This window comes from Haliaeetus leucocephalus, unplaced genomic scaffold (genome assembly GCF_000737465.1).
Source record: "Haliaeetus leucocephalus isolate CR32 unplaced genomic scaffold, Haliaeetus_leucocephalus-4.0 Scaffold228, whole genome shotgun sequence".
Classification (NCBI taxonomy): Eukaryota; Metazoa; Chordata; class Aves; order Accipitriformes; family Accipitridae; genus Haliaeetus; species Haliaeetus leucocephalus.
Genome location: NW_010972664.1, coordinates 21180421 through 21195797, shown reverse-complemented (window position 1 = coordinate 21195797; position 15377 = coordinate 21180421). Strand labels below are relative to the sequence as shown.

The 15377-nt window shown below is 38.5% G+C and overlaps 1 protein-coding gene across 1 annotated transcript in view; it reads right to left on the bottom strand.

Moving 5' to 3' along the window:
- The window catches only part of MAATS1 (MYCBP-associated, testis expressed 1), a 30295-nt gene that overhangs the window by 10330 nt on the left and 4588 nt on the right, over positions 1-15377 (bottom strand). Inside the window, exons 3-11 of the mRNA XM_010567461.1 lie at positions 14733-14816; positions 13382-13438; positions 12300-12481; positions 11430-11607; positions 10930-11087; positions 10487-10669; positions 10233-10375; positions 4007-4123; positions 895-966 (exon numbers count right to left, since the gene is read on the bottom strand). Of these exons, the coding sequence (XP_010565763.1) occupies positions 895-966; positions 4007-4123; positions 10233-10375; positions 10487-10669; positions 10930-11087; positions 11430-11607; positions 12300-12481; positions 13382-13438; positions 14733-14816 (1174 nt within the window). The remainder of the gene's footprint in view (positions 1-894; positions 967-4006; positions 4124-10232; positions 10376-10486; positions 10670-10929; positions 11088-11429; positions 11608-12299; positions 12482-13381; positions 13439-14732; positions 14817-15377) is intronic.

Here is a 15377-nt window from a genome sequence, read left to right as displayed (position 1 = left end):
GATCACTCAACCCTGCTCAAATCATTCTTCAACCGAGTCATGTATTTCTGATCCAGTAGAAGTTAGAAGAAGATTCCTAAAATGATGGGACATTTCATGACGTGGAAGTCAACAGTCCTGCAATGGCATCAGACATCCTTCTTATAGATCACCACAGAACTGGAGAAGACTTGGAAAGTCTATGTTCCACCTCAAGCCACTTTCACAGTATTGCATTGTTGCTAAAGCTTAGGTCAGGGTCCCACATGGGAACACTTCACAGGCATTAAATAATTAGTGCAAGAGAGAATATCAATTATATTCTCAGCAGGCATGAAAACAAACCTTCTGGACTGGTCTGATCAAAAGTGATAGACTTGCTTAATATAAAGCCCATGAGGCATGGCCATTCAATTTTTACCTAGACCCACTTCTACTCCACTGAAAGCAGAATGATGGGTCCTGCACTTGCTGGAAATCATGGTGGTATGCTTCAGTTTCTCATCTAAGGTTCAGCTCACCTTCACAGGAAACTGGAAAGATGGTATGAAATACAAGCTGCCCTGCTGGGATGTGGGAGGTTTCAAGGCAAAATGTACTCATGGTCCAGATCTAGTCTAGAATTCGCCATTTGAGTAATTCTGCTATGAAACGTCTAATTAAACAGCTGAGTATAGGGGATGGCAGGAACAGGGAGATGCTCACAGACATGTGTAGGAACCTAGAAGTTCCTGTAAGAAATTTGGGCTGGAGAACAAAGACTTCAGCCTTGAAGGACTCCAGATAACATACAGGAGGATACGCTGCAGAAGCCTCATTACCCTTGACTGGTGCTGTGGAAGAAAGGTTGCAAACACACTTTCAACCATTCCCACCATCATTCTGGACAGACATCAACAAAGAGACACAGAATACCATGTTCTGAATAGCCCTGCCTCGGATCAACTTCTGCAGACAGATCACTGCCAGTTCTGTTTCCTCTTCCTCCTGCCAAAACACAACAAATATCCACACAATAATTAATTATTTCTTTGGAGACTGAGATTTGTATAGATTATCCATCTAACTATTAAAAAGTCTAACTCACATCCAGCTTTTTCTCAGCTGTTTCTGAATACCATTCTTCTAATTTCTAGGGAAAGGAAGGTGAGTCAGAATAATATGTACTTCCATGTTTTTTAAGAGATGGGGAGAAAGGCTGTATAATTAGATTCTATCTGAGATTTTAGAGGGTCTTTAGAGACAAATATCTAATGATAAGGAGATGCTGATGGAGAAAATTACTGTATGCATGAGAAGTGCTATTTGTAGCTTGACTGAATCTGAGTTTGCAAAATGACCGTCAGCTACATTAATTTAACAGGTCAAGACACTAAGGGGATAGAATTATTATTGAAGGAGGTGCAAGAGAGCTGTTAACCATAAATAAAGGGATTAAATTAAGGGGGAACATAAACAATTTTTCTTTTGATATTTATTCCAGTGGTGACCTTTATCAGAGTAACTCAGTGAATTTAAGACCAGAAAGTGATAGTTTGGAAGTTGCATTAATTACATTATATTGTGATTCGTCTCTTTGAGAACTTTACTGGCCTAGCATTGTGTGACTGATACCAACTTGGAAGAATGATGGAGCGTAGTGGGAAAGGGAACATGACCATGGTGGGCAGGGGAGGGGGGAAGGCTTATAAAGGCTTATTTTAAATAGAGGAAGCACAGCTGGCAGCATTTTTTCTTGCTGAGGGGTATTCTAGTCTGGAGTTGACGGTAGTAGAAGGAAAAAGCCCATTGGATGCCTGGGAAAGATAAAAAGAAATCTAAAAATTGTAAGGAAGTTTTTTTAATAAAGAGCCTATGAGGTCTGCATTGAAATGTGGTATTTTAGAAGTGCCGGAAAAACAGGGAAGACTGTAGGATGAGAGAAGTGGTGTGGGCTTGAATCTTAGTATCTGTTTTTTTCTTAGATGTTGAAGATTAAGTTTTCAAAAATGGAAAAGGAAGCATTCCTGCCTTTCCACACCACCACCCAGGAGAAGCAAAGCAGAACTAGCCAAAGGACTGCCTTATGATTTGCTATGTTCTTTTTCTCTGGAAAGAAGGGATGAATTTCCAGTCCAGTTAGAGAGCTAAACTGTACCACATCACCTGGCTACAGTCCGAAAGCCCTTCAGGACAAAGTTTTGGAAACGGAGATGGCACATATACTGGACAGGTAAGCCAAACTGCTTGGTTTGATTTAAACTAACATTTGGTTTAAATTTTCGTGAGATGTGTTTTTCTGTACTTCTGTTGTTCAGTGCTGCAAATGATGTAATCATCAACTTCTCCATCTGCCTGCTACAGATCAGCAGGAAAGAATAAGGGGAGATGGAAAGCCTATCATGCCCTGTAGGGAAAAAAAAAAAAGGAATTAAGGATATAGAAGGATCTAGGAGAAGGCTGAAAACTAGAGGGGGCTGGGAGAAAGTGATAAACCAGTGAAGGAATTCAGAGGCGCTCTGTGAGCTTGTTGTGGCTAGTAAGTGCATAAGAAATGACTAGGGGAGAGGACTTGAGGAGGCCTGCAGTAATGCCTCCATTCTCTCCACTTTCTTTTATATCCCTTGTGGTCCATGTCACCTGCCTGTCACTCTGGCACACTTTCCTTTTGAGATCCTCAAGTCCAGCAGGAAAAGGCTGGTGCACATAGCAGTTGGTACTTGTATGTGCCTATGGCAGGAAGAGAAGCATTAACAACAGAGAAGAGCCGTGCTTTCAGTGCTCCTTGCAGCCAGCTGGTAGGAGAAACCTGACTTGGATTGTGCAAGGCAGGAGATGTTAGTGCTGCTCTTTCATGGCTGAAGTGGCCTGATTCTACAGATGGAGCTTCACTGGAGAGCTCCACTCTTTTATATGTTCACATATAAAGACACTTGAAAATAAACCAAATGTTGACAGAATTCATTTAGGTGGAATTCTATTGTACTGGAACTCTTTAAAAAACCACTATAATCTGTAAACATGCTCAAGAATGACTACAACTGGGGGATAAATCTTTCTGACTTCTTTCCATGTTACTTAGAAGTACTTAAAAATCTGCTAAACTGGTAAATCTGAATAGTGTAAATCTACCACTGCAATACAATATCTAATACCTAGGAGTTAGTAAAGCTGTGGAAAGCTCTTCCCAAGGAGAAATTCTTGTTTCAGCTATCTTAAAATAGACTGTATAAAACATAGGACATCATACTGCACAAAAGAAGACAGCATGGATGATCTAATAAGACTTTCTCACTTTCATGGTTGTGTGACTCTCTTAAATTCACAAGTTTAAATGATAGTAGTGTCTGATTCTTACTACATCATGAAAATGGTGTTAATAAGCAGATAAAGCAATCCACTGGGGCAACCACCTCTTAAGTACATTAAGAAAGGAAAGGAAGTTGCAGCTCCCCTAAAAAGTTGTTTTTTCCTACAGCATATCACATCTCCCATGACACATCATTACTGCTATTTCAGTCTCTGCAGAAGAATCATCTTCTGTGAACTGGAGCATGCTCATCAAAGACTGCAGCCTGCATGATGACAAGAGCTTCACTCCAGCAAATTAATGAAGTGTATGCTCAGTGCTAAGCAGCCAAAGTCTCACTGACTTCAATGGGGCTAAACTTAATTGCTCCGCTGGATTATGATAGTGTTGTCAGATCAGAAGGTTGGAAGACACTGAATAATAATAATATGATTCTGCCTTTTTGTTCCCCAAGAACAAGGGATTAACATGTCTACTGATTTGTGTCTTTTATAAAATAAAGTTTAGTTGAGGATTTGGTCAACACATATTGTAAAAGATTTGCAATTCTTTGGCTGCTAGTATCTTTATAGAATAAAGAGAGACTAAGAGAGTCTAAGAAATAGTGGTGGCTATTTTTAACATGAATACACACAAAAAAGATAAAGCTCACTTCTTTCCTTCTCTGGACATTCCTTTAAGATTGTAAGAAACAATCAGGGATCAAAAGAAAAAAAGTGCTAAAACCAGCCCACTTACAATTGATGGGTTTTCCAGGATTGGAGTGGGTGGCCGAGGAACAGGCTTTTCTACTTTTTCAAGGAAACGGAGGGGCTTCTTTGGCTCCTTAACTTTATTCTTCTTCTCCAGTAGTGCCTGGAATAGACATACAATTTAATCAGAACTGGGCTAGATAGAACAACACAATAAGGCCAGTCCTCTAGATGCTGACTGTTGCTGATCACACTGACTAAAGGGAGCTGAAAGCATTTTGCACTTTGCAAGCTTGTGGCTTCTATTTCTCACTGCACATCAACTAAAAAATGGAATGTGGTCAGCAGATGAGGCTATTGGTTGGCCAGAAGATACTGATGGGAACTTCAAAATCATGTGTAAGAAGGAAGTGAGACTTATTTTACTATATTTACAAGTAAGTCATCAGCAATTGCATAGGGGGAGTCACTTAAAATTAATCTAAAAATGGTGGGAACTTAACCTCTAATATAATAAATTCTTAAGTAAAAGCATATTTCAGATTTTTTCATTTTAAAATAGGAATCTCATTGAACCAATTAAATATTGACCCATATGCAAGCAGAGGAGAGGCAGTTGTGTATGTTACTTTCCTTATGCAATGACAAAAACATTAATTATTTTCCTATAAGATAGAGGTAAGATCCTTTCAAAACATGAAAAATGGGTAGGAATATCACAATTTAATTGCAGTTTACATATCACTACAGAACGGTTATAAGTCTTTGCCTTTAACTATAGGTATAATGCTTGTTACTGCAGGTTAGAAATGTTATATGGTCAGATTTTATGAAGGGGGTCACTTGAAGAGTATACTGTCACTGTTCTGTGCCCCTTCCTCAGTGAAATGTCTTTGTACAATATGCTCTTAATGTGCAGGGTTGAACCAAATGACCCAGAACCCTTTCCTTGCAAAATATGTTTTAAAACTCTTCTCTGCTCATCTGCAGTTGCCCAGCAGCCCAGTGGCACTCACAGCAACTGTACAAGTGGACTAAGGGCAAAAGGGAAACTAACTTGCCTGAGAACTTCCTTCTACCAGGAAAATCCACAAGTCCATTAAGAGTGGGTTTTATCTTGCTTATAGCTCTTTGGTGGCAGATGCCAAACCTTGTCAGCCGAAGCAGGCTAGGAGTGGAAATGCCACCATTGCCTCAACTCTTTCAAGACATTTTCAAACTGTTTAGAGAGCCAAAGTCCTGCCAACTTCCCATTGCAAGCTACTTAGAACAGTGTATTCAGATAATCATTTTCAACTGCACGGCAACGCTTGCCTGCTGTAGGACATCACACTTTGGCTTGCAAAGAAAAGGGAAGAGACTATGTACATTTAAAGCTCCTTCAAAATGATAATCCTACGACTGTATGGGTTGGATCTATAGTCTTAATTACTGAAAGAATAGACGTATTCCAGCAAGGAAAAGTGTGCCTTTTTCTTTTCTCTCTCTCTTTCAAATGTTCAAATACAGTATTTCACTAGGGATGGAAACCAAGCAAAAAACTTAAGAAAAAAATCCCATGATGAATTTCTCTCTCCAGGAACAGGAAATTGATGGCACTTGCATAGAATTGCTAAATTAATGAAGTTTTGAAACTCCAGTGTTCATTCTACAAAACTCTTCTTGCATATTGGATCTGAACTTTCAGGCCAGGATAATTAATTGCTCCAGAAAAGGAGAGAGATTTCTAGGTGGAGGGGATAAAATCCTTTATTATTGAAAACTTCTGAAATGGACCACGTTAATAATGCAAGAATCAAAGCCTACAAACTGCTTATAAGCCATGTGAAATGGTTATAGCTCAAAAATGTTGAGAGATTTTCTGAACTGTTTCTTGTATTTGATGACCTTCAAGCTCTCTGGCATGAAGATTATAACAGTGCTTGCTATGATTTATAAGGTGTTTTGCATGATGGGGGGGGATTGAAAGAAAAAAGATGCTGTAATTGTGATTCTTTTGAAAACAATGGCTCCTATATTTATTAGTACAATGTTGCATTCATAAGAATTTTTCTAATAAAACCTTAGCCTCCAAAAATATTTCTTGCTAACCACAATAACAAAATACAACCAGAATAACAACTTTTAAAGACAGAAAAATCTATAAGCACTTCTGACAAGAGGAAATTCTTATTAATGTAGATTTGAGAAGTACTGCAGTTCCCAGAAGTTGTTTTACCTTTTCATGTCAGCAGAGTCTAGTGCCTGCTTTGCTATCTTTACTAAGTCAAAAATGCTTACCATTTGCTTTCTCTAATCTGAGGTTTTAAGTTATTTTAAGACTTTAATGTAAGAAAAGAGAAAGAAAATATGGGTTTTTGCATTAAGTGGTTCTGCCTAACTTAACAAGTTACCATTTTTTTTAAATAGGGAGACCAGGGCCCAAGAATTGCTGTAGAATACTTTCTTTGAGAAGAAAAGAGTGCTAAATTTCTGAACAACATACTTCAAATGTTACTGCCTACGTATCACACTCTAATTTTTCTGAATAGACTACATTACTTTTTCAGGTAGTAGGTTCAGAGTCATGGTATAATCTGGTTGGATTTGACAGTGAAGGACCAGCCAATTCATCTCCTTTTCATTTTCCTGGCAAATGCAGTGAATAACAAATGGCATGCAAGCTTTTGGCCATACACCTTTGCTTCCTCGCTAGCTTCTGCTAGAAGCAGAACTCTTGACAGGATAGCGGCTTGAGAAACAACTCTCTGTTCAAAGAAATCATTCTTTAGATTCCTTCCTTATCTTCTCTGTGATCCTCTCCTTTTCACAAGACACTAGGTATATTTTATTTTCATGTACAGCACAGAGTATACAGTCATGTTTCTCTTTCTTCCTTTTTGCTCGTGAATGAAGAAGGTGAGATCATCAAGGACAGACTGACTACCTACTTTGTGATGCAGCATGGCTGCTGCATCTTGACTGATCAAGACTGACACAACAGCTCTTGGAGCTTGTCTGAGCATGAGCCAGCTAACGCTGTGTTGGGGATCTGTTCTTGATGAAATAACTGCTTGAACAGGATTTCCTACGTTTTGAAGTTGGCAGAGATTTTCTCCAGAGACATTCTTGGCACCCCTACTTCTCCACCTCCTTCTAGCAACTGGATAAAGGAAAGCAGGTGTGATGAGAGTTGCACTTAATGCTGAGGTGAGAGGTTCCTTGTTCTGACAGCATCTTGATCCAGCACTTTGAAACTACCTGACACTTCACCCCTCTTGAGTCACCAGAGCATAGAGGGTCAGCCTAAAGTCACGCATTGTTCTGCACTGGGATTTTTTCTAGCAGCTCCTCCATTCCTTGGTGTATTCAGTTACCTAGTTCATTTCTTTCCTATATTAATTAGCTATATCAGTATGCTATCTCCTTAATGCCTTGGATTTTCACACAAGGCTGTCTATATAATGGCTCACTTACATTCTTTAAAGCACTGTCATCTGTACTGGCTAGAAACTGGCTTTCCTTGTCCTTTTACATACTGGGCTTAAGATACAGATCATTGTTTTTACTGTAAATGCTGAGTGACTCCTGTTTCTGCTGTGTTCTCTTGTTTTAGAGAATTATTCAAAGAATACTGAGTGTACATAATATTCCTGCAAAAGGTTTCAGGATGCTCCTCAGAAAGTCTGCTTCTAAAAATCACTTCTTTTTGGCTTAGTTTCAAGCCTGGAAGAAACTGTTCTCATTCTCAAGAGGACACAGATCCTTTTTGTAGTTCCTTGGATAATTGCTTGTCCCTTCTTACAAGCTTTAAGCTTAAGAAAACCCTCTATGGCAAACCAAGAGGAACATAATGAGGAGGACTAGTCTATCTTGCCACTTGTTTGGCCAGAGAAGCAAGCCTTGGAAACTTCCTTTATTAAAATTAATTACTTCAGAGGCCAAAATCTAGCATTCCTCCTCTATTTGCCACCTCCTTCCACAGATTATCCAGGAAAAATGAAAGAAACTCATTCTAGAGCTAGATCACTGTGTACTCTCTGAATTTTCTAGAGGTCTGCTTTATTTCTAAGATTATGGGAGAAAATGTGTAGATTGTGTGCTAGGACAGTGCTAAGAAGAGGCTTTTGAAGAGAAAACTGGTCTAGCTGCTCAGCTATAGAAATAACGCAGAGCAGCACAGTGCCTTTCTGAGATGATCCCTAATTGCCTGCTTTAAACTTCTTTCATACTGTGTGTGATGGAGGTTGTTGGCAGAACTGAGACTGCTTGTGCCAAGTGGTCAGACAGCTGTCCTCTCAAGTGCTAAATTCTGTTAACTCAAGTACTCTGCACCCTTTACTGCCCTCTTCTTGACAGTTCCAGTAGCTTATGAGGTGGACCAGTCAGAGAGGCCCTGCTAAGCCAGAACATGCTATAGCCACCGAATTTAAGAAGCAAAAGCCTCTGATGGGAGCAGTGACCAGTAAAAGCACCACAGAGCTCAAGCGCTAATTAAGGCAGTAATTTCTTGTTGCTCTGAACAGAAAGTTTGTTTAAATCTAACGGTGACTGAGGCAGGCTGGGTGTTTCACAGTGTCAGTACTTTCTGCTTGTCTGGACCAACCAGTCTGGTGGCTACTTCTGTATATCTAAAAGCAGCAGTTAAATTTTGCACAGTGGATTTCTCATCTTTGCCTGCAAAGGAAATGCTTTGTGATTTTAAAAGAATATACATTTTGCCTTCTTGTGTTGGGGAAAAGAATATTAATTATGTTAGCCCCCCAGTTGGTATAAACAGTAGACCAAGTGATCTACATTGATTTAAGAAAGAAAATAGGAATTGCCTGCTTTTGTTCTGCATTCCATCTCCCTTTGGCCACCAATTTTTCTTTCAAGAGACATTATTGTGTGAGCTGCCAGCATTAGGGCATACTTCTCCGTGACTACAGTTTAGACACTCCACTGTAGCCTTTCAAACCATGAGAAGTATTTTGAACAAAAAGAATACAATTGCTGTAATTGGAATTCAGCTCTGAAAGCTTGGGCTAACATTCTGCTGCCTATGAGAACCGTATTATGATCCAGATTATACATAGTCACTACTTGAATTTTATGCAAAAAGCACTCAAACTCAAACCCCTTCAATACTGCTGTGTCTTCTCTAAAACTGTAGTGAATTAATGTCCTTAGTTCTTGAACAATTCCTGTAGCACTCAAGATTTTCTTCAAAAATTTTCCTTCTGAATAATAACCAGATGCAATGTTTCACCTTTTACAAGACCTAGTGGAATTTAAATTTGAGATAACATGATTGATTTTTCAGAACAAGATTTCAATTTTAAATTCATTAGTAGAAAGTTACTGTCTGCATTGAGAGTATTATTAAATTATACTAAACCAAGAAAGCTATACACGCACTTTCCAATTATGAAATACTTCTTCACTAAATAAAGCATAAGTGAAAGTTGCCAAGCTTTACAAATGAAATTCAATATTTTTCAGAGATACAGCAGCCAGCCAAGAATATGCCTGATTTTAAAAAAGGTAACACTCAACAGCATCACAAGAAGCATACTTAAAAGTACATGTAATTTACAAATACTGTGATTGTAGATGCAAATGAGGCACTTCTTTCCGCAGTGGTTAATTGCATATATGGACACCTCATCTGCATGAACAGTTGTGATAAATTAAGATATGCAAAACACTATTAGCATGTTTGCAAATCAGATGCTGTTGTTAGGGAACAACAGTGATGTGCATCCACCGTTCTGATCTGATTTTATGAGTGGGGTCATTTTAATCATGCTTTGCTGCAGGTGTTTTTACAATATGTACTAAAAATGTACATTTTTTTAAATTTACAGAATTTTTAGAATATGAACCTAGATTTGGTTTGTTTAATTATTAGTAGTTTGACAGTGTAGGCTTGCCACTTGTGCATTATAAAAGCAAGGAAGAAATGAAAATGAGCAAATGGCGGGAGAGAATTCCTAACTGACATAATATGTTTCGATCCAAATACCTGATCTGTAGGAAGACAGAAGCAGCTATGCTTGTTTTCTATAGAGCTGGAGCAGAAGCACAGATATTAGGGAGACAGTACTGACAGACTGAGTTCCAGAGCAGTACTGGTCATGCCTACAACAGTCTGAATGTCCAATCCATTCTGTCCTTGAAGTTGTCTTACAGAAAATACTAATCTAGCACAGGAACTTGGGATGAAAGCTTATACATGTGTCTTCCAGATAGTATTTCTGAGCAGTTCAAATCCAAGAGGAACTAACGTGCTGCTGGATGCAGCTCCATACCTGGTGAACCTGTGCCAGCTCCACCTCTAGCCTTGCTGACCTTTTAATAAATCCAGTCTTAGTGGTAGTGTACTTAGGTTTTGGAGCTTTAATCTTGGCCTGGGTGAAAGAATCTGGGAGAGATGCTTCCAGTTCACACAGTCCTAAGAAGTACAAACAGCGATTAAGTAATGGAGTGGTGGGGAGAGAATTTGAGTTTTGTTGATATTTTAAGTAAGTATCTCATACAAAGTAAGTCTTCCAAAATGCCTTACCTGCAAAGGTGTTAAGATAGAAGTTTTTTACCACATAGCATTCAGAATGGTTGTCTGGGAAATAACCAATTCTAGACAAAGGAGCGTATGTTTGTGATGCAAAGTCTGTATATTCTTTGATGATATCTCGTCTCTCCAGCTTCCCCATCACATTCTTCCTCTTAGCTATCAGTTTCCTGAGCACTGAAAAGGAAATATAAATGTGAGAAGGTTCTTCATACAAATAGTTCTAACAAAAGCCCCATCTTCGGAAATTCACAAAAGCTTTTGCTGGTTAACATAAAACATGACCTTTTGGACCAGAACAAATGCTGGCCATGCATACTTATATTGTGGATGCAACCTGCTTCATCTTGAATAAAGACTGCAACCTTGTGAAAATAAAAATGGCTTGTCTGAAAACTTAAGTCTCATTCTACTCTCTCCCCAGTTTTCAAACCTACTCAGCACACAGTCATGCTGAATCTTTTTTATTTTCTCTTCTTTAGCCTTCTGATGATTTTGCCAGTGGTCATCCAAGCGCTTGGCATCCAGCTCATTCTGATTCTTCTCTCGCCTCTGCAGCAGCTTCTTCAAGACTTCCAGTCGAACCTCCTGCAACCTGCAAGGAAAGAAAAGGCCAGGTATGACCTACTGTACTCTGCAGTGTTCTGTGCAGTGCTGTCATCATCAAATCCTACATACCAACTGACTACTTTACACATAGTTCATATCGCATATCTCAAATTTAATCTTTCTTTTTAAAAAGTGAGTTTACCACTGGTGAAAAGTATTGTGATAGCAGTCTTTTACACTAAATTTAACAAAAATATCCTTTCCCAAACTTAGGGGATTTTCACAGAAATAAAAGGCTTGTACCCTTCAGCCAATCCCCTAAACCTTCCTGTTCCTTCTCTATTCAGCCAATAATTAAAAGAAATTAAGAGTATAATTGAACTCCTACTTTTCTATTTCCTGTTCTCTGAAGGCCCACTCCTTCCTCTCCATATCATCCATCATTTTCCTCCTCTTCGTGATTTGGGAGGCATTGTCCATTGTTGGAAGAGTTGCTTCCCATGCACGTTTTTCCCGGGCACGTTCAATCATCTCCACCTCGGCGAGTCCTGCTGGTAGCCCTCGACCTTACAGGGACAAGAAGCAGCAGCTCTTTAGAAGAATGGTGAATCCAGCAAATAACCACCACCAATAAAGTATTAGAGGGCTGGATAGGCACACACAAGCAGAGCTGTCAATAGCCAGAAGTAAATACTTCTAGGGCCAGTAAAATTCTACAGTATGAGGAATGGTAGGACCTGCAATTGCTATAGCTTAGCTGATGTTAACACTAGCACTTCATTCCTCTACTGCAGGCTGCAAAGGAGGAAAAACTTTTCCAGGACAACACTTTCTGAGAATGAGCACTTTCTTTGGCATGTTCAGTGTCCATCACTATTGTGGGTATGATGCTGGGAGATGAGGATCACAGGTATATTTTGAGGCAGCAGTGTTCGTGCTGATTTTTCACTGATGTCTAACTCAGAACAGCTGAAGAACAGTAGGTAAACAGAAAAACTGCTCCTAGTTTGCATCTGTAAAACATATGACCTTTTTATATTGAATGATCTCAAAACTCTTTATGAAATGCCCCAGAACAGTGCTATTAAGTAGGAAAATAGCATACCTATTTTAGAAATAGATAAAATAATATGCCCCAAAGGAAGACAATGAAGGGCTGCCAAAGCTGGCAATAGACTTGAAACCTGACCTTGAAAAAAGAAAATCTCCTGCCAAAGAGGCGACGATTATTATCATTTATCTTAATTTCACAACTCACCCCAAGTGAGTGTAGCAAGTGTCAGAAGTTCAGGGACTGAGCCACTGGGAACTACATATTCAGGGGAATAGGGATCCGTCTGGGCTTCACCATCCCTGTAATCTGTCTGTGTGCCCAAAGTTCGTAACTTGGGACTGAAGAACTTGTTGTCTCTTGTAGCTGAATGGACATAGGGCTCTGTCCTAAAGACATGCAAGATGGAAGAACGTTTGTAACATTCATTAAAAAAACCAAACCAAAACAAACGCAACACTAAGTCAAAGGTAGAATACCCAAATGGGTTTTAGCTTAACATTGCTCCCATTGATGTTAACTCCATTATCTTTAGTAAAAGCAGACTGAGGCTACACTGAGTCCTCTGAAACCTCCCTCCTTACGGAAACAATCCAGAAATCTTATGGTTTCAGCTCTCACAAGTTATTACATGCAGATCTTCCCTATGTATCCATTCTAAAGCACTGCTTTTAATGGGCACAAAAAGTAACTCATGGTTGAGTGTAAAATGAAGCTGGACTGCTTCAGTTTAGCTTACATGTTTGTCTTTCCAACAATTCCAGAATAAAGATTCAATTCTGATGTAAGCACGTGCAACTTCCATTGACTCTACTAGGAAATGAATCTTCTTATGTCCCCTCAAAATTTGATCCCCACTGGAAACCACATTAGACTACTCCATGGATGCTCTGCACCACTGAATAGTACTGCAAGTATCACAGAGATTGTAATAAAATATCAGAAGATTTTCCAACAATATTGCTGTATTGGAGAATCTTCTTTGCATTGGTATCTCTTCTAGGATTCAGAGACACTTGGCTTCCTCTTTCAGGCCTCACAATCATAACACACTTGAAGCACATGTCCTTTACCTACAAATTACTACTTATATACTGCAAGCAAATTCTGAAACAGTCAGTCACCTGTTTCTTCAGGAGTTCTTAATGGTGAACAAACCCTTACCTCTTAACAAATTTCTCCTGCTGGTTCATTATGAATAATATTGGTCACCAGCTAAATAGTTTCCAAATCTTTTTCTAGTGAGATATGACCCACTACACAGTAATGTTCCAGAAGTCACTACTTACTTTGCCATTGCATAAGCAACATTTAGTGGAAGCAGCGTATTAGAAGGGATGAGAGGTCTGAAAAGAGAATGCAGATGTAAGACAACAACCATGAGCATAAAAGATCATTACAGTTTAGAAAAACTGCAGTCCACTAATTTCAGTGGAGTTACACTGATTTCCCACAACTCAGGTTCTGTAGTTGCATGTTTAAGAATTGTGCCTGAATGTTAAATAATTCTTTCACAGCTAAGGAGTAAGAGATAAAGTTTCACCAGCAGGACTGAGTGTTATTCTTCTGTCAAAGCAGCAAGTGGAATTGCAAAACAAGACAATAATTAAAAGAAGTTTGTTTTGAGTGTGTTCACAACATTTTGTGTATGTTTCACTAATTAGTTTACTTTTTTCACTTTGAGCTTTTGAGAGGTTTTTTTTTTAATAAATTCTTGAAATCCTGAAATGAATTCCTACCATCAGCTGGTAAGGTAAGCTGGTTTGGACTTATCTAATTTGATTGTTTCCTTTTTTGTAGTATTTTATGAAGCATCTTAAAAGTGATATGGGCTCAACAACATAGTAATAATTCCTTTTTAGGCATTCTTATAGTTTGCATATTGCAGTTCACTATCAATTTCCCTTAACATCTGAGAGACTTTAAAGCTTAATTTCAAATTGCAGAAGATAACATCATCTTTGTCCTTTTGTTGTTGTTGTTGTTAAAGGAGCCATAAAGAACTTCAATTTATTAAATTTGGCAATTTTTTTTATATTTAAAGTGGACATATTGGCCAATAGCTGTTGACTATTACAGTGAATGTAATTCAAAGTACATGTGACTAAGTTGAGAATGTTTGTATGCTAGCTGTTGGTTCAGATCTTGAGTCCATTGCTGACCTGCAGTGTCATTCTGGAAGGAGCAGAGCAGTCCTGCAGTGGAGGACATTGATGAAAAGTTAATTAAGGATTCCATTTGCTTCCTTTCTGCTCCTGGCAGAAACTGGGAATTAAAAGGTTCCTTCTTACAAAGGCACCTTTCCAGGAGTCTGGAGAACCACAATGGTTTTGTGAGCATCTTCTTCCTTTGTGTAGGAGGATCTACAGCCCAAGGCTTTCTGAAACAAATAATTGTCAAGTACAGAATGCCTGGTACATTTGCTTATATGGTAACTCATTACCTGAAAATTCTGGCATAGCGTGAATTTAAAAAGACCTTGTGATTTAAGATTTGGTTACTATTTAGATTTTCCATGGCAGTGATCAAAGAACTGACAGAAAAGACAGAAAAAATAAGGCTCTGGCATTTATTCACATGCTCTTTAAACTGCACAAAAGCAAGCTTCTGAACTCTGTTTCAAATCAGTTCATTCCTTACCGTGCAAAGTATTTGTAGCGATTCCTTCCACTAACTTCAGGATCTTCATACACAATTTGAGGTATTTGAAGAGAAGATTGAGCTCTAAAAGCCAAAATACAGGATATCATTTAAGAAGTATATTCAGAGCAGTTCTGATCTTTTTTTCTTATGCTTTTTTTTTTTTTTTTTAATCTCTCTCTCTGCCTCTCTGGTTGCACAATCAAACATGCACACTACAAATTCTACAAAATCCCCATACTTGTACAAGCAATTCTATTTTGTTTTTTTCATACCTACATATATAGCAAAACAGTTTGACACTTTATGTATATTTCCCACAATGTAAGGGCAAGAAATTGTCATTTGCTGCCTTTAATAAAAATGTCTTATGTGCTTGTCATGAAAAGGATTGGCCACTTGTAAATGCTTGACCTTGTAAAGCAAACTTTTATTGGGAGTGGGGGGAGCAAGCTCATTTCCTCAAGAGGCAAAAACTTTCCATAACAGAAAATATGTGTAAAGGAGTAGAATGAACAAAGGGGAAGACTACCACTTTCTACTTTTCAAAAGTAGCTAATGAGATTTTGAGCAAACGTGGAAAATTTTAGAATCAGCAATTTCAATTTGAATTCTCCAATAAAGGAGAAAAATTAGGATGATCAT